The sequence below is a fragment of the Diuraphis noxia genome, unplaced genomic scaffold (genome assembly GCF_037042655.1).
Source record: "Diuraphis noxia isolate RWA-SAM2 unplaced genomic scaffold, SU_Dnox_SAM2 contig0002, whole genome shotgun sequence".
Taxonomy (NCBI): domain Eukaryota; kingdom Metazoa; phylum Arthropoda; class Insecta; order Hemiptera; family Aphididae; genus Diuraphis; species Diuraphis noxia.
Window position 1 is genome coordinate 24,615,740 of NW_028301712.1, and position 19,937 is coordinate 24,635,676.

The window sequence follows — 19,937 nt, forward strand, 5'->3', positions numbered from 1 at the left end:
TTAATTATTTAAGCCATAAAATTGATGAATAATTCAAAAATGTCAAAAAATAATATCAATCACTGAAATATCCATAATTCAGCTATTTTTTAACATAGGAAGTTGATTTTACCACTAAAATTCATGAAAAAATAAGAGTAAAAATAACTAACCAAAAAATAGTGGGGTTGCCATTTAAAAAAAAAGTTGTTATGCGCATGCGCGAAATGAAATGGCATAAAAATTATTTAATTACTTTAACAAACTTTGTTAAGCACCACAAACAAACAGAATTCAAATATCTTTAATATTTATTAAGTTATAGAGTGTTTCCAACAACCGATTACACATAGGTACCTAAAAATTAATAATATATTTTTATACCTAACACCTATAAATTTTATCATCAAGGATTTATCATTGATCGATTATTCTAGTTTATGGTGTTTAACGTTTGTAATATTCAGAATTAAATGGAAAATTATAAAATATAATAATTATTGTAAAAGTATTTCAATTCAGTATTCACTTAACAAATAAACAGTTTTATAAGATCCTATAACTACGGATATAGGTAGTTTTTCGACAACTAAGTTAAATTAAATTGTACAACTATTTCCCTACTATGAAAGCAATAATACCTACATATTGATACCTAATATTTTGTTTGATTGGCTATTTATTATTATACATAATACTAATTAGTATTTTTATACATTTTAATATTGTTGAAATGTATTTAATAAAATGTTATGATAACGACGATAACGTTACCTATATTAAAAAATAAATATTATTATTTTCAATATTAACTACGCCGCAGGCAAAATACATTTTCATCGTGTTATAACCATAGATATATCATATATAATATATTATATTAATTATTAATAATACATAATAATATGTTAATCATTGTTCCAATGTTAAGTACCTATAGCACATAAATGTATATACAACTAAATATCGTATTCACAATCAGACATAATCTTACAATAGGTACTGTATAATTAGATAGGTATTTAATGGGTAACTAATATTTAAATAGGTAGCAATAACAGAATACATTTAATATTTATATATTATATATACTTTATGAAGTGGTAACTGGTATTAGCAAAGTAATTATATTTACTACAAGCTAATTCAGAGTTTGGAATAGGTAGAGGGGATTTTTCTTGATAAACCAGAATATTTTAATATTATTATGCATATCCGAGGTAAACATTTAAACTACGTCAAGATATAAACATTCATTACGAACACGATTTTTGTGGTTAACAATAAAATATTCTTATATATCACCTTGTATTTTAAATTAGATAGGTATTATGACATTCTATTTTTTCTCGTTAATGCTATTAAGTTTCAGTTTATGTGTGACGGCAGGTAAATAAAGTGTTCGATACAATTTATTATAGATTATATAAACTCAAACGAAAAATCTGTTGTGTAAAACAGTTATTTTTTATCGGTTTTAGCTTCACAAAGGACAAATTATAAATTCTTAGGATGTTTTTTGGAAGAAAATCTTTTAACTCTTGGAGAAGAGAGCCGTGTCTTAACACCAATATCGCCTCAATCTTGTTCAGAGTTCTGCTCCGGGAAAAAATATTTATTTTTTATTCTTAAAAATGAGTAGGATTTTGTATTATTATAAATAGTATAGGCTTTTTAAAAAAAGAGTTATGCGAATACGTTGTTAATAAATTTCTTAAAAAGCTACTGATAATGTTATTTTTTCAGTAACTGTTACTGTAGCAAAAATTATATATCAAGATTAATGAAACAATTTGATAATGCATGTACGATTAAATGCTCAGGAGATGATTCAGCTTCGTGTGGTGGAAAACCAAATCTAGTGTCTTCATATACAACAGATAGTTCAAGTAAGTAAAAATTATTTATTTCATGCGTTTAAATATTATATTTAGTTTTTTAAAAATGTAATATGTATATATCACCAAATATATTATTCTTAATTATTATTATTACAATAAATGCTTTTAATATATTTTTATGATAATAATCACAATAGTACAGGTATAAAATTATAAAAAAAATGAATATACAAGTACATTAACAGGGCCCAAGAGCCAAAATATACACTTACAAAAAAATCACTTAGTCTCATTGCACACAATTGCGTATTCATGCCGACATGCTGTTAGAATAGTTGTCTGATAATATATCAAATTAATAATTTATATAATATTATCTTTATCTAAAAATGGTGACAATATTCTGTAGTCTTTTCCACAGAAATAATCGCCTATTATTTGGACATCAATAGTTAAGCAGTTAGTACTTACACATTTATGACTATTTCTTGAAACTCATTCATAAACTATATTAATAATTTTTATTATTAAATATATTCAAAATATTTTAAAAGTTTTACCTCTTGAAAACGAAAAACAATTAATTTAAATTAAATTAGACTGATCAATCACACGTACATGAGCTTAACCAGTCATTTTGTTGTGGCATCACTTATATGGCTAATTTCACGATATAATTATATCGATAATGATATACGACGTACTTTATGAGCACCCAATGTCCCAATATTTTATTTCACTCAGAATATCTAAAGTTATTTAAACTCGCTATAATAATTCACCCCATAATAACTAATAATTAACAAATAAACTAGTAAACCACTAATAAAAACCTGTCTGGTTTGACAACGAGGGCTTTAATTTTCATTTAGTTCTTTTTCAGGTACTACCCTACTCAATTCCTGTTATAAATCATTACATTTTTTAAACTGTGTTTGAGCTATATTATCAATAATTTATATTCCTGGGAGAATTTTTATATGCAACACTAATCAAATTAAAATAACATTATAGAATGATCTAGATTTACTGTAATGTATTCAAAACTATTTAGAAAAGTTTTAAATAATATTTTACCACTGTTGACACATTCATAGATAGGATAATTTACATAATGTGCGATTATTTGAGATACTTTTAGATTCTGAACAGAAAGATGAATGTATTGATTTTACAATGTGTGTTTTTTCATAACATACATACACTATAAGTAACTTCAATATATTTTTTGGAGGGACTTTAAGAGTTCGAAATAGGAAATTTCCAAAAGTTTTCAAAAGTATTGGAATAACCTAAAAAAAATTTAAGAAAAAACTAGGATTTTTTATCAGTTTATGACAAAATCAATTTTGGTTTTTGACTAACTCTATAAAAAAAAAACTGTATACATATACAATTTTCACCGAATGTTTATACTTATACATTTCTTATACACCATAACATTTTCAATATAATTTTTATTTTTATTTGATTTTTTTACCATCATTAAATATATTTTCTCTAGGTTTCTCATACGAGGAAACGAAAATTAAAAGTTGAATTTTTTCATAAGCATACAAGTTAATTTTTTTCAATAAATGTACCTGTGAATTAACAAATCATCATAAAACTATTTTCTTCTTTTGTTGTAATTCCAAAACCGATCACTGTATAGGTACTTATTCTCATCAAATGTTTATTTCATAACTTTCTATACGTGATAACATTTTAAAAATATTTCGACTAGTGTTTAGCTATTTATAGACATTTGGAATTTTCAATTAATTTTTTTCCCTATTAGCATCAATAAAACAATTTTTAATTTTTTCGAAATCCATGGAAATTGAATATAAGCTTGTTTATAAGTTATTAAAATAGAAACTTAAATTGATTCAAAACTTGACAAAATTCATATTAATATCGATAGCTTGCAAATTATTTTGTAACTTTAAATTTATAAATATTTTATTGTTATAGACAAAGATAAAAATTAAAACAACGTTTCTCATAATAACAGTTTATAATGTAACCAAAATATCTAATAACAATATAAATATATAAAAATCTAAAAACAACAATATACAAAATTGTTTGTATAGATATTTTTGGACGAATAATAACAATTTTAGTTATTTTATTATAATTTAAAAATATTATTCTTAGTTACTTGAAACTTTAAAGTTATTATATTTTATACGTTTTTAATGCATTTTTTTCTGTAAACATTAATTGAACCAACCATTTGTACCTTATGTAGCCTCTATTGTAGCCATGTAACTTACTAATACCTAATAGTTATAATATTATAAAATATAATTATTAATATAGGTAGACTGACCGACCGTCTTCACTCAGATACGTTTCTCGTACCTATCTATAGAATGATTTTATATTGTTAAATTCAAATTTAACACATCCATTACAATGACACCTATAGACACTTAATGCACGGCAAAGCGGTACCCACTTTCCACGTTATTTTATTCAATATTTATTTTTAAATATTTTTACTTATATAATATAATTTACGAACTTGTTGTTGTTGAAATAACAATTATCTGCGTTTCGTAAATAAATCTGTGTTAAAATAATATTATACAATTTGACGTTTAACCATTTAGCTTTGCCTAATATCAATGTTGTAATTAACCTATACCGATTATATTACAAGGTTGCTTAATTTTAATAAATTATTTAATGCTTGAAAATATCGATTTATCAATTTTATTCTGTATAACATATTATTGTCTTATATTAATCTTTTCATTTTATTTTATTTTTTTTTAGTATCATACAACTATATTGAACGTGGTAGTTTTCCAATACCAATTTATTTAGGATGCTATTCCGAAACTCCAAACGACGACGAAAATCGTTTGTTAAAAGGTCCAGCGGGACCTTATAATAACAATACACCACAAAGATGCTTAGAATTATGTTTTAGAATGGGATATTTATATTTTGGAAATACATACGGGTAGGTAAATAGATATTAAGATATACATATTTCAATATTTGATATTATAGTATTATACATGACAAAGAGTGATAGACATGATAATTATATAATTTTTCGTCTTGTAATTTATTTTTGAAACAAAGCTTAAACATTGTGCGTCTTATTACATTTCTGAACTTTAATAAATAAATTAACACCGTACCTTTAGAAATATGTGTTTTGAGCCTTTTTGTTCACAAGCAGACAGAAGTTAAATAAAAGTGGATTCTAAAAAAACGAAATTTAATGCTACAATTATACCCGAAACAGAAATAAATATAACGAGTAATATCTTACTTCTCTAATTTTAAATGGTATACTTGAATAACGCTTAAATCAATTGTATTTCATTTCAATCATTTGTCATGCCCAAGTATAATTAGTTTTATAATTAATGTTAATAAAATATAAAAATCCAAATGTGACAATATCATGGATAGGTAAAATATCATCCTTTAAAATAAAAATCCATTTATTAATTTAAGTTATAGTGATGATTACAGTATTATAGTTAAAATAATGACATCAGTATTCATTTTTTTTTTCAAAAGAAGAATTTATCAATACTAACATAGGTATTGATTTTTAGATCAGAATGTTGGTGTGGAAATCAAAAACCATCAAAATCATTGAAAGTAGAAGACATCAATTGTGATTCTCCTTGTAGTGGGAATACTAATTTGTTCTGCGGTGGCGGATGGAAGATGGGAATTTATTCTACTGGAATGACTGGTTATTATAAAATATTTTTTGGATGTTTTAATATCTAATAACACGTAAACAATATAAGAAATAAAAAATTTACAGACTATTTGGCAAAAAATTATATTGGGTGCTATGATGATGCTAATAACGTTGATGAAAATAAAACCAAAGAAAAGCATTTAATATTTCAGATGGGAACAAATAATAGCCCTAGACGGTGCATGAATCTCTGCAATACTCAACGATTTAAATATGCTGCTGTTAAGGGGTAGGTGCAATGGTGAAACAAGGATGTTTTAATGGTAGGGGGGGGGGCTAAACAAAGTAAATCAGAATTTGATATCCGTTACCTTACACTAGGTCGTTATTAATATCCTGTAATCGTGGTAATCGTAATAATCTGTACAAATGATTGAATATCACGTACAATGTTTCTTCAAAACCGTTTTTATAAACATCATAGTTTGTACTTTGACTTTTTTTAAATAAAATGTATATCTTAATACGGCCAATAGGAGGAGCTGAAGCCTCTTAGGGGTTTCCTTGGGTAGGTATATTCCTTTATTTATTATTTAATTATCAAATATTATTAATGTGTACACTGTACCTATTATGATTATTTATAGTAACGTCTGTGAATGTATGGATTACGAACCAAATTCTAGTTTAAAAAGTAGTTATAGTAATTGTAATACATTATGCACAGAAAATCCATCGGAATATTGTGGTGGAAGAAGTACATTTAGTATTTACAAAACTTTATATTTAGGTAAGTATGAGAAAATACAAATAATTAATTAATAATATAAAGTCATATTATCTATATTTAATAAAAATTATAAAAATTTAGAACCTCAAGGGAAAGTGGCTGTGAATAAAATTGGATGCTTCAAAAATCTTAAAAGACATCCATTAATAAGTGGTTGGGGAATAATATCTTCTAACCTAACTCCTAAACATTGTGTGTACAGTTGTTATGCGAGAAGATTTCCGTATGCAGCGCTTGTATCTTCGTAAGTAAATCAATATAGTCAGTGAAATTATAATTCAAATAATTTTCGAAATATTTTTATTCAACAATTAATTATAACCTTTTCGAAAATTTGTAGGTATTGGAATTATTTATTTTTTAAATACTTATCAGTGATTTATATTATTTTACGGAAATAAAAATAATTTACATAATATAATACTTTATAATTATCATCCAAAAATTATTAAACTACAAAATTTGATCTGAAGAATAGTTGAATTAACCTATTATTTCAATTTAATAAACTTATATAAGAATATATTAATGGTTTTTAATAATTTTAAAAACATGAAAAAGTTATAGCTCGATTACAAAATAAAATTTCCTTACAAGTTTTAAGTTTTTTTTTTTTTTTTTACATAAGATATTTTGCTATGTTTTGGATTAATACATGGGTAATTATTTTTTTTAAATATAATTATTGCAATTATTCATTATAATTGTGTGTGGAATATGTACCATATTATTCCATTGATATTTTTTCCAAACTTATAAAAACTTTAAGATATTTGAATGGTCATACTTTTGAGCCACGAGTAATAAATATTATGATTCAACATTTCAAGTAAACTTAAGTAAGCTTGTTGTTATTTAAATATTATTCAAAGCATAATTGTATTCATTTCAAATGTTGACGGGATTTTTTCAAAGATATATGGCCTATATTTTTTTCTGAAGCAATCTTTCACTTTAGTTATGTATATTACGTATATTTAATATTTATGTATAAATTCTACAAAGATTAAAAATCCATTATTCTGTTACTTCCTCTCTAATGTATGTATCAATTTTTTTTTTTTATGATATCTCGCAAAAAATTAAAATACTATGATGGTGTTTTTTTGTGTTAAACTACTGATCACAAAATCACTATTGAACTAAATATGGCTCTACAACAGAACAATATTCAAATAAAATAAAAAAAATATTTCCCAACTAGTAACAGTATCTACCTGTTCTGTGTATAATATTAAGTTGACATTTATCTGTCAATGAATTATGTTTTAAATTTAATTTTTAGTTTTTAAGAATAATTTTGCGAGTAGGAATTAACAACTATGAAAAACTTATCAATCACCCAAGATTCAATATAAGTAATACAATAATTTTTTGATACCACAACTAATATAATTAAACATAAATATACCTACTATAAATGTAAAATTCAATGGAAATAAATAAATTAATCATAAAAATGTTCAGAATATCCAATAATTTGTGTACAATAATTAAAAAATGTATACTTTTACTTCAAGTGGCATAATTTATTTTATAGGAAAGAATGTTTATGCAGTTTTACCGAACCTTCAAATGAAGGTATGACTGAGGACAGTATGTGTATGACTCTTTGTTCTGGTTCATCCAAAGAAACATGTGGTGGTCTTAATGCGATAAATGTATACAATACTGGATTAGAATGGCAGACGAGTACAATTGGAAATTATTATTTGGGTTGTTTCGAGGAAAGTCAAAATAATAGAATATTGAATGGCTACTCACGGTCTTTTTCTGTGAATACACCAGAATTTTGTTCAAATCTTTGTTACAAATTTGGGTATACTTACTCAGGTGTAACATATAAATCTGAATGTTTTTGTGGAAACCAATCTCCAAACGAACCTAAATTTGCTAAATTGGAAGATAAACAATGCAACACAAAGTGTTCGGGTGATGCTAATCAATTTTGTGGTGGTGGATGGAGAATGGGAGTATTTTCTACTGGATTATATGGTAATTTTTAATAACGGCTAGTTATTACAAGCACGAGTGATTAGAAACAATTATTGATTTTTTTTTTTAATTTCATGTAGAATAGAAATTCCATTTAAATTCTGTAACTTATAGACCTACATTAACATTATTTAAATACTTACATTTAGTAAGTACATAATAATATATTATATATTTATATAAAAAAAATAGTATCGCTCCAACTGCAAATGTTTTGAATTTAAATTTAATTAAATATATGACAACACAATATTCGTTTGTTTGTGATGAAACATAATATATATATTAACTAAACATTATTAGGTATCTATTAAAGACTAAAATTAAAATGAATAATTATTAAATTTGTATTCAAACAGATTATCAAATTGAAGATCGATATATTGGTTGTTTTGTACAAGAAGAAAATTCATTAAGTGTCACAAAATTTGAACTAATCAATACTAACGTGCCTAGTAAATGCTCTGCAATTTGTCATAATGCTAAATATCAATTTGCTGGAGTTATGGGGTGATCTAAATTTTATTAAACTATTTTTGTTTTAGTATTACAATTTTTTTTTATGTGATGGAGGGGTGAGGTTATACAATTTTCTAAATTAACCGCTATATCTACCCAGTCTTAATTCCTTTCTTCCAATCCTTTAAAATCTAAAAAGACCTACCTAGATATTTAATCTCATGGTAGTTAAAATCTATATAAAGAGGTATTTTCGCCTCATGAGTTTATTTAGTGTAATATTTGAATTGTGATCCTCGGTTTTAATCATATTGCCTCCATGCATATCCTGTCCACTTTATGCTTCTTACTTAATTTCGTTCACCAAGTCAGATCCTTTAACAAAGTTCCTCAATAAAAAAATAAATCCAGATTATATTATTATTGACATTGTAAATATTTTTTAATTACCTACCTTTAATTAATAATGTTTAATATCGTTTTAGTATCAATTGTTTGTGTAGTAACCATGCACCAGAAAATAGTCAGAAAGTAGATGATGCTAATTGTGATACTACTTGTGTTGGTGATTCAAGTAAAACGTGTGGTGGTGAAGATAGAATACAAATATACGATCTCATGAGTAAACGTCGCAATCATTAAAATACCTGATAACTAGGGCTAGGATTTATATGCATTTGCGTGTTTTTTTCCTTTAGTACAAATTAATTGATTGTCAGATTTTTCCACGATTTGGCTTATTCTCGTTTAAATAGGACAAATTTTTTTTTTGCATATTTTTGCATATTTTGGACATAATGCATATAATTGCATATTCATAGATTTTTTTAGAATTCGATATTTTTTAACTAAAATTTTTAATTTTAACAAGTTATTGCTAATTTTAAATGGTACTTCACAAAACCGACAGTTTTTGGTTTATCCGTTGAATTTTCGTAAATATATAGCATAAGTACTACCTATTTTATCTTAGGTCAGATAATATCCGTTCGTTACCTTATCGTTGGTCGGACGACTGGTAGAATTACTTACACTACATTGTTATACAGTGAGATAGCACAGAAAAATTGTATTGGTACGTCGTGTGTTGCGTAAATGTGCAGACGTTTATACATAATAATTTGAATGGTTTTAATAACAGTGTCCAGTATGCAGAAAGTTCAAAGTGAAAGTGCCAAATTACGTCTAATTAAACTAATATTTAATGTAATAATATGAGCTAATAATAAGTAATAACAAATTATGAATTATAATAAATAATAAAAAAAAATTGTTTTTGCATATTTTGGTAAATAAAATGCATATTTTACAATTTTTTATTGCATATAAATTCTAGCCCCTACTGATAACTTATTTGTTTTGATAAAATGTATTAATTTTAACATATTTTAAAGGAAAAATAAATGAAAATGAATCTACTTCAACACCTGATTCAACGTATTACGATGACCAATTCGAATACCTAAACTTAAAATCAGCTTGGAGTCATGATGTTTTTATTGCACAAGAGCCAGTATGTAATACATTTATTACATCATACATATTTAAAACTGTTAAGTTAAAAAATATATTATAAACAGACGTAATAATTTTTAATCCCAAGTAAAAATAAAATAAAATACATTTTTAGAAATACAATTATTTCAAAAATGTGAGGCACAGGAATTTCGAAGTTTAAAACTAACGTTAATTATACAAATTGAGCATATTTATTCATAATTGTATACTTAGCAAATAGGGTTGTATACCGAACATTGACCAACTTATATTTTAAGTTAGATAGTTGCATCTTGTTCTCTCTGATGGCTGATCACCATTCTCTGATCAGTGATTACTGATTACGATCCGGATTTACAAATATACGCTACAATATACGATGCCATAAAGATGTATAAAATATCAAAAAAAAAAAATTATTATTGTATACCTATTAATTATTAAATACCTGTATATTAAATTGTATGTTTTAGTTTTAAATTATTTCAAAAAATTAAATTAATTACAATGGTCTAGAAAGAAATAGGTTGGTACTTAACAAAATTATTAGATAACAAATACAATTAAATATTATGTTTCTGAAACTTTCATTACTTCATTAATAAACTACAGTTCAAAAAAAAAAAAAAAAAAATAGATAAAATAATACTAGAAATATGAAATGCTAAAAATATGCTACATATAGGTATAAATGTATAATACTATTTGGAAGTATTGATGTATAAAGAAAATGTATAGGTTAACCTTCTATTTTTATTTGCATTATAAAATATTTTTAGAAATTTCTGATAATACTATATAATCCTAGCTGCTGACAGGGTTGAGTTTTTCATTCACTATGAGAGTGGGTTTAGAGGGTAAATTAAAAAATATGGGTAGTTGTATTTTATTATTTTATACCTAAAATTGTAATTTGTAAACTTTAGATTATGTTTTCAGATTGATAATGTTTTAAAAATAAATTTTAAAAATGTTTTAAGAGTCAGTTACAAACATTTTCCTTTAAATAAAAAAAATTATAAAAATCATACTTCAAAATAGTTAATAATAACTTATTTACGTGGTAGAATTAAATCATTTATTAATATATTTATTAATCTTTGATTACACACACATATTAAAACATAACATGCATAAAGTAATTTAATGGAAAACAATCCGAAAATTGCTCTGAACTATATCATATCTAAGCTGTAAAATTAAATTTACTGTTTCTTCCTCTTAGACCCTTCTTCTTAAAATTCCAAATAGGAATACATTTTTCCAATAGCAGTTAATTACCAATGGATGATTTAAGTAACACTGCCATGGGATCTCACACAATAATTTAAATATATAATACATATTTGAGTCTCAAAAATTATAATAGATTAAAAAAATGATATTTTATATAGTTACATAGGTACCCTGCATCATAAAAAATTTCAAACTTATAATGAAATAATGGATAACATAATATATATATTATACTCTCCTGCCTATATTATGATGTCTGGTATTAATACAGTATACAGAAAATCAAAGTTATTAATTCCAATGATTGTTCTCATAGTAGTATAGCACCAATTTAATAATATTAGTGAATATTCAACAATGATTAATATTGAATATATTTTATTTGTCATATCTAAATTGTTTTACATTTTGATAACAGGATTATGAATTCGTTGTTTACAATAGTTCTGAAAAAAACTCATTCGTGAAAAATAGAGAGCTAGTAATAAGACCCACAATTCAATCAGATAGTTTTATCAGGAATGGTCATTTATCATTGAACGGGTAGGTATAATATTATGATTTTTTTTTATTGTTAATTGATTATACCTAGATGTTTTTAAAAAAAGAAATTAACCCATCTTTAAATAATGTATTATTATTATTATTATTATTATTATATTTTTAGTTGTACAAAACACAAAGGATCTGTTGGTTGTGAGATGGTTGCTTCATCCTATATTATAATACCTCCTATAGTTTCAGCGAGACTTACCACAAAAAATAATTTGTTATTCCTTTATGGACAAGTGGAAGTTATTGCTAAATTAGCATTAGGAGATTGGATAGTTTCAGGTAAATAATAAATAATAATAGATTATAATAGAGATTCGAATAGTTTCTATAATTATTATAAATTTATATTTTATGGATTGTTAGAAATAGCGTTAGTTAGTAAATTAAATGAAAAAAACAAGTTGGTGTTAGCTAAATCATTTGGAAATACCGATTTGAAATGTAACGGAAGCGATGAAAGTGCAATTGTCTTAAAATATGGATTGGAAATTGATGAGCTATATCATGTAAAATCGAAAATGAAGAAATTAACATCACAAGATACTTGGCACAATGGCTATCATTCATTTAAACTGTCTTGGTCTCCTGAAAATATCATATTTAAAATAGACGAAGAGATTAACCATTTGGATACAACGAATTTACCATTGGATTTCATATTTGATTCCGAGGTAAGAAGCTACAAATTTTAATTATTTTTATATTTTAATTTATTATAATTATTTGAAATCCTACTGATTTATATTATAGTATTTCTTGTCTATTGGTGTGTCAGTTGGTGGTATGAATCATTTTCCTGATGGGTGTTTAAGTAATGGGCATTTAAAACCATGGAGAAACTTTGATACTAAGGTTAATAATTAAAATAATTATCTATAATTTTTTTTTTCATTTTTTAATAGGCATCATAACTAAATTAAAGGTTGTATATGTACTTTATTTTTTTTTTAAACATCGTAGGCAATGTTAAATTTCTGGAAGGACAAGAGTCACTGGTCATCAACATGGAATGAAAACAAATCAGTATTACGAGTTAAAAAAGTAAAGTTCACGTCATTAGAAAGTTAAAATTTGTTAGTTTTAAATAAATGAAATAATGGTATGATAACTATATTACCTATATATTGTTCATATAAAAAAATATAATAAATATGTCAACAACGTTCAATTATGTTTGAAATATTTTTCTTTTATATAATTATAAAACTTTTAAATCCTGAGTATTACAATGAATTTATTTTATGATGTGGTTTTTAAAAAAAATATATTTCATTTTTTAGTGATGATTCAAAAATACAAATACAAAATGATTGGGTTAAAGGACATTCACTGGACATAAAATAATTTTTAAAATATTTTGGTTCGTTTTATGCTATTTATGGATATTTTAAATTTTCAACTATTTTTATTTTATTATTTTCAATTTATGTATGATAACATTTTCGTTATTGTGTAAAAAGCTTAGCAATTTAACAAAAGATTCCTTATAAATACTGGAATCAAAAACAAAGTTGAGCATTATTCCACTTGATATCATATTATGACGTACCTTTGGGTATATTGTTATATTTAATGCAGGTATACAATATCACAATGGCCTTTCCAAAACATTTAGTTGTTTATTTTACACTATTCTCTATTTACCTATACCTACCATGAAACCATTCTCAATAGTCTACAGTCAGTCAGTAGTTCTGACTCAGGATTCAGTACTCAGTATTGGGTTAAAAGTTAGTAATGATGTACTGAACCATGGATATAACATATAAATATATAATTATATTATGATTAAATATTACTGCAATGTTATAAATGCAATATTTTCGGCAAAAATGAATACAACATAGGGAAGTACTTGGTTCCGTATTACTTAATAACTTAATAACAGCTAAAACAAAAATTTAAAATAGTTTAAAATCTTTATACAATTTTGAATAAAAATAAAAAGAATAATATTGATTAATATTTAATTATATAACTTTTGAACGACTTGACCCATGGAAGTAAAAATTATAAGAATACATTTCTTGAGGCTTGGAGTGTGTTTATTGTATAGAGAGTACTTTTTTTAACCTCTATAGAGAGGTAACTCTAATGAAATTTATTTTTATTTTTTTATATAAATAAGGTTGCCTTTGGTTAAATAATAATAAAATATTTATAAATTAAAATTAAATGCTGTTCATCAGTAACCACTTGAAAACGGCTGGACTTTTTTGATTAATTATTTTTTCAATGATTTTATTTTTCCGAATAAGGTTTCTAAGGAATAAAAAATTTAAAAAGTTGCAAGAAAAATTTAGGAAACCTGAAAATAATAGAAATTTAAATAACAATGAATGTATTGTATTTTTAATAAAGTGTGTTTTTCCTGTCATCAACATTCGAAGTACCTAATTTAAATGCTCCAGCTTGTGAGATCAACATCTTTACTGATAAAAAAGTGAGTTTAGTTGATGTATTCGGCAGGTCAAAATTTAAAATTCCCGGGATCGATTTAATTTTTTTGGTGTATCTCAAAAACTAATAACCGTACACTTAAAATGTTCAATAAATATTTATAATAGCATTTTCAATTTATGGTAACATCTTAAAAATGTTTTGAGTATATTTGATCAATGTATAGCCTTAAGTAAATTATCGGATTTCGTATTTTTTTTTTTAAACTTGACAATTTAATGTAAGAGTCCTCGTTAGTTGGTTTAATAGCAGTTCAAAAATATTAAAGATAAATGGTCATAATTGTTTTTTATATGCATTTAATGTTCAAACTTTGACAAAATTCATAGAAATCCTGAAAATTTGCAAATTATTTCACAGTTACATAAGAAATGTTAACAGATGAGTTCCAACAAACGTTTCAACCTTTATCAAAAAAAAAGTTCACCAGACAGTATCATTAATTTTTTTTTATTAGCGCGTGATTTTTAATTTTTGACAAATTTGATATATAGCAGTTTTCAATAATTAAATTTGATTATTTTTACATGTATGCACTATGCACAAGACCATATTACCGCTTAGGCTGTTTAGACTAAAGCCTAGGGCAGCAAATTTTAATGGTCGAAAAATAAAAAGTTGAAATAGATTGTGGTCTCGTGGTTGAGCTTTACAATTCTTTAATTCAACTTACAAATACTCGTAAAAATTTTGATGAATTTGAAAGAAAAGCACTTGAAAAATCTGTTACAAAAGAATATAAAGATTTAAAAACTCATAAAAAAATTAATCAATTTTTTATGATGAAACTCGACATAATGATTTAATTATTTCTGGAAGAGAAAAATTTTAAATTTATACCGTTTTAGATATTTTAGATCGTTTATTTAATGAACAAGAGAAGAGCTGCGAAACAAAAAATTTTTTCCATTTGCTTTTATTGTTAAGCTTGAAAGTCTATCACGTGATGATAACGTTAAAAGAGCTACACAACTTAATGAAATATACTTTAATGATTTAGATTTAAATGAATTAATTAATGAATGTCTACATTTAAAGCACACATAATACAATTGGCTGAAGATAATCAAAAAAATTTTCCCAAACTTCTTCAAATTTTATAAGAAAAACACTCAATTTCAATATATCCCAACATCGAAATAGCACTTAGAATATATACATCTACTGCAAAGACTAACTGTTCAGCTGAACGTTCTATTTCTTGCTTGAAAAGAATAAAAAATTATCTCCGATCAACGATGTCACAGTGACACAGTATAGATTAAATGCACTTGCTATACTAACTTTTGAACATGAATTAATTGATCAGTTATCATATGAGTCATATGACGACATCATTGAAGACTTGGCGAAAAAAAATTAAGACGATAATCTATAGAATGAAAAATATGAAAACTATTTATTTGTTTGTACTTTTATTTTTGTTTTTTAATATGCTTAAAGAGTTTTCATTCATTAATGAAAGTACCTATACATCAAATATTGATTTTAGGTTTTTATTTTATTAATATTAATTTTTTTATATGGGGACGTGTGGAGGGTTTTTTACGTATTAATTATAGAAGTAAAATATCAATACCAATGTAAATTAGGACATTTAAGTGGTAAATTTATTTCAGCCTATTGGTGGCAAAAACCTTAATCCGGCCCTGTGTATGCTAGAACCTATTATGTCTTCGCTTAGAATCGTTTTTCATAATATGAAGTAAATAATGATTTATTATTTCATTCAAATTATATGCATCCATTACCTAATGCAGTAGCCTACTCAATGACGAGGTAAACTCGATACTTACTACTTTACAGCAAAGCGATTATCTACCTGATAACATGTCCATCTTTATTTTATTTTAATTAGGTACAGTCAATAATAGGTATATATAAATATATACTAAGGTCAGGGATAATGAAACTTTTTCTGGTCACGAGCCAACATTTTGTGATCTAAGTTTAAAAAAAATGCACGTGCCAGTAATATAAGGTACTTACATATTTTTTTAGGCTGCATCTGAATTGGTTCCCGACATTCCACGAAACAAACATCCGAATTGGTCGGCGCATCCGAGTTGAGTCCGGAGTACTAGGGGCTAATCGCAGGTAATTATTATAATTATTATTATTATAATCCCAACTAGTTGGGTCCCGGATTTTTATGGGCGTAGACCGTTTGGGCGAATCGACCCAAAATATAGTCTGTTTGGGCGAATAACTATATACCGTTTGGGCGAGGGTTTAGTCAACTAAAACTACCGTTTGGGCGAATAGATATATACTGTTTGGGCGAGAATTATTCAATTAAAAATACCACGGTTTGAGCGGTATGAAAATGCTTATAATATACACTCTGTGTATTTGTACTGTTCGATAACTATACATTTTTTACCTCTTTTCGTAGTTAAAATATGTTCAATTTTTAAATCCATTATAAATGTAAGAAAATATAAAAATTTACAACTGACTAATATTGTTAGAATTAATTTTTAAATAATCGTACGTGAAAGTATTATTCAAGACACTACACATAGCACACTACAGTGTTATTATGTACAATTTGGACAGCGTGTCTGAATCGTAATCTTATTTTCGATAATAGTGATTAATAACGATTAGCAATATTGCTATAATATCATCAGAGTATCTGTCACCCAGTTTTTACCTCGCACAGGTAAAAATAATTTCACTCGCCCAAACGGTACAAATGATAGTCGCCCAAACGGACTACTATTTTTTTGGTAAAAATTATTACCTTCGCCCAAACGACCACCGCCCATTTTTATAGGTACCACACTAGTTCGGTCCCTGATTTTTATAGTTACTACACTAGTTGGATCCTGAATTATTTTAGCTACAACATTAGTTCTTGAATATTTTTTGGTAAGTACTACACTATAATAACATTTTCCTTCCCATTTTAACAGACTTAGGACTGTCTATAATCTATTTAGACCACAGGTATGGATAAAAATGTTTTTTACAGTATTTTTTTTTGTTTCTTTTCCATTAAAATATAAGTTATTAGAATTTTATAAAAAATAAATCACTTTTGTGTTGGTAAAAATATTAAAAATGTTAAAATAATTATATGATATAAATACAAATAAAATAATATTTTTTGAAAAATCACATGTGTGTTGGTAAAAATTTATACGACATTAATTTTACAAAGATTATAGATGACAATATGAATAAAAAAATTGCAGGAATAATCAATCGATTTGATTTTTTAAAATTAATTATTAATGTCGTATAAATTTTTACCAACACACATGTGATTTTTCAAAAAATATTATTTTATTTGTATTTATATCATATAATTATTTTAACATTTTTCTTATATTTATATTATACATATAGGTAATATGTATTTTTATACTTGGTTTTTAACATTTTTAATATTTTTACCAACACACATGTGATTTATTTTTTATAAAATTCTAATAACTTATATTTTAATGGAATAGAAACAAAAAAAATACTGTAAAAAACATTTTTAACCATACCTGTGGTCTAAATAGATTATAGACAGTCCTAAGTCTGTCAAAACGGAAAGGAAAATGTTAGTATAGTGTAGTACTTACCAAAAAATATTCAAGAACTAATGTTGTAGCTAAAATAATTCAGGACCCAACTAGTGTAGTAACTATAAAAATCAAGGACCGAACTAGTGAAGTACCTATAAAAATCCGAGACCCAACTCGGATGCAGCCGTATTGGTTCCCGATATTCTAGATAAGTGGAACACATCCGAATCGGATGCTATTTAGTTGCATGAACCACTGTACAACCGTAATATGAACTTATATAGGTACTACTTAACTATTATACGATACGCGTACATCATAGGCGAATCTAGGAATTCATAGCAGGGTGTGCCTTTGCCCTTTACCTCAAAAAGGCCCTCTGTAGTTCAAAATACCTCTCAGTTATCACACGTTTAAAATATGTTTCACATTAATAATATTAAATAATATTATTAAGATTAATTTTTATTACCTAGTTTAGATGCTACTTTTCATGCTGTAAAATACACATGTAATGTTTCAAAATTATTCAATTTAATAAACTACAACTATCGCAAAGTTCAATATATGTTACTCTATTTTTTTCGGACATACTTACAATCAACAATTAAATTTTTAATGAATTATGTTTAAAATTCTTGGATGTTTAATATAACATATTAATTGTATTATTATTAATAACAAAGAATTGTATTAAATATATTATAATATAACTGGTATCTAGTAATAAGTGACATGATATTATATTTGATACTTCTGTGTTAAATGTTAATACTTAATACGAAATAAAGTATTTTTGTAATATATTTTAATATATTTTATTGTAATATTTTTAATGTATTAAAATTAAAATACAAATTGTTTAATGTTTAGACTCAATACCATTGTAACTGAAATGACTAAATGAGTATTATGGGCCCTACATAGGTTTATACGAGACGCAGGGTGTGTCCTGGCACACCCTGTAGATTCGCCTATGGCGTACATATAGGCAGATAGTTAGATGGACAGCTATATAGGTTTATAGAGATACCTTTATTGCACAGCGATAAACACTTACGAAAACGGAAAAAGGCGAAATACGATCTAATAACATTATTATAACATATTTCCCAACATTATAAGTACAAATGTACCAAAAAATGATTTAGATAAGAATTGTGTCGTGAATTAATCGTTTTTTTTTAGTTAAAGAAAAATTGACGAATTAAAAAAATGTATTATTATTATATTGCTTATTATTTTTTTTTATTTTTTTTAAATGACATTCACGACAAAAGCCACATTTTTTTAAACATACCTGCATAATATGTAGACAGTCCTAAGTGACCTAAGTCTGTATAAAATGAGAAGGAAAATTGAAATGCTTTTTCCCGGGAACCAATTCGGATATACCCTTCGTAACAACTCGGAAACCAATTCAGATACACCGATTTTTTACATTCAATTATTTTAATGTCAGTTGTGTATTTTTTTAGTATTGGGTACTCCACTGAAAAACAAACTACAGTATTATCTCAATCCTACAATTTACCTATTATTCTTCTGTCTTATTTGATAAAAATAATTGTGGAGTATTAACTTTCAAAGGAATGATGACAAGGAGATTGAATTTATCTGAAATGATGAGAGCCACTGTTTGGTCAAAGTATAAAATACTACCTATGCCTGAAAGCAGAGAGTTCTCCGCTTTAGTAATTTACGCATGACGACCTTACGGCTTACATTATATATACAATAAATTATTTATTTTTATTTTTTTACTCATCACAAGATTTGTGAAGATTTAGCAAGCGTGTCACTTTTGGTCTGCTTGCTGTATAAGTTCAGCACTCCCAATTTTAGTGACTGTATCGCAATTTCTACATTCCATGAGCCTTGTATTTCTATATTACTATCACGATAACCAGCTTCAAGTTTTCTTCTATACTACAAATAATCAA

The 19,937-nt window shown here is 25.6% G+C and overlaps 1 protein-coding gene across 1 annotated transcript; it reads left to right on the top strand.

The window, feature by feature from the left end:
• The first annotated feature begins 1,211 nt into the window (after window positions 1–1,211).
• LOC107166590 (uncharacterized) lies at window positions 1,212–13,181 on the top strand. The gene is made up of 17 exons (XM_089221227.1): window positions 1,212–1,368; window positions 1,461–1,617; window positions 1,726–1,868; window positions 4,587–4,776; window positions 5,387–5,529; window positions 5,605–5,770; window positions 6,129–6,271; window positions 6,353–6,515; window positions 7,812–8,266; window positions 8,626–8,776; window positions 9,211–9,347; window positions 10,120–10,238; window positions 11,877–12,001; window positions 12,126–12,292; window positions 12,377–12,684; window positions 12,764–12,865; window positions 12,974–13,181. Exons 1-17 carry the CDS (start codon window positions 1,311–1,313, stop codon window positions 13,079–13,081), a joined length of 2,835 nt encoding a protein of 944 aa, XP_089077353.1. The 5' UTR covers window positions 1,212–1,310; the 3' UTR covers window positions 13,082–13,181.
• Window positions 13,182–19,937: the final 6,756 nt, after the last annotated feature.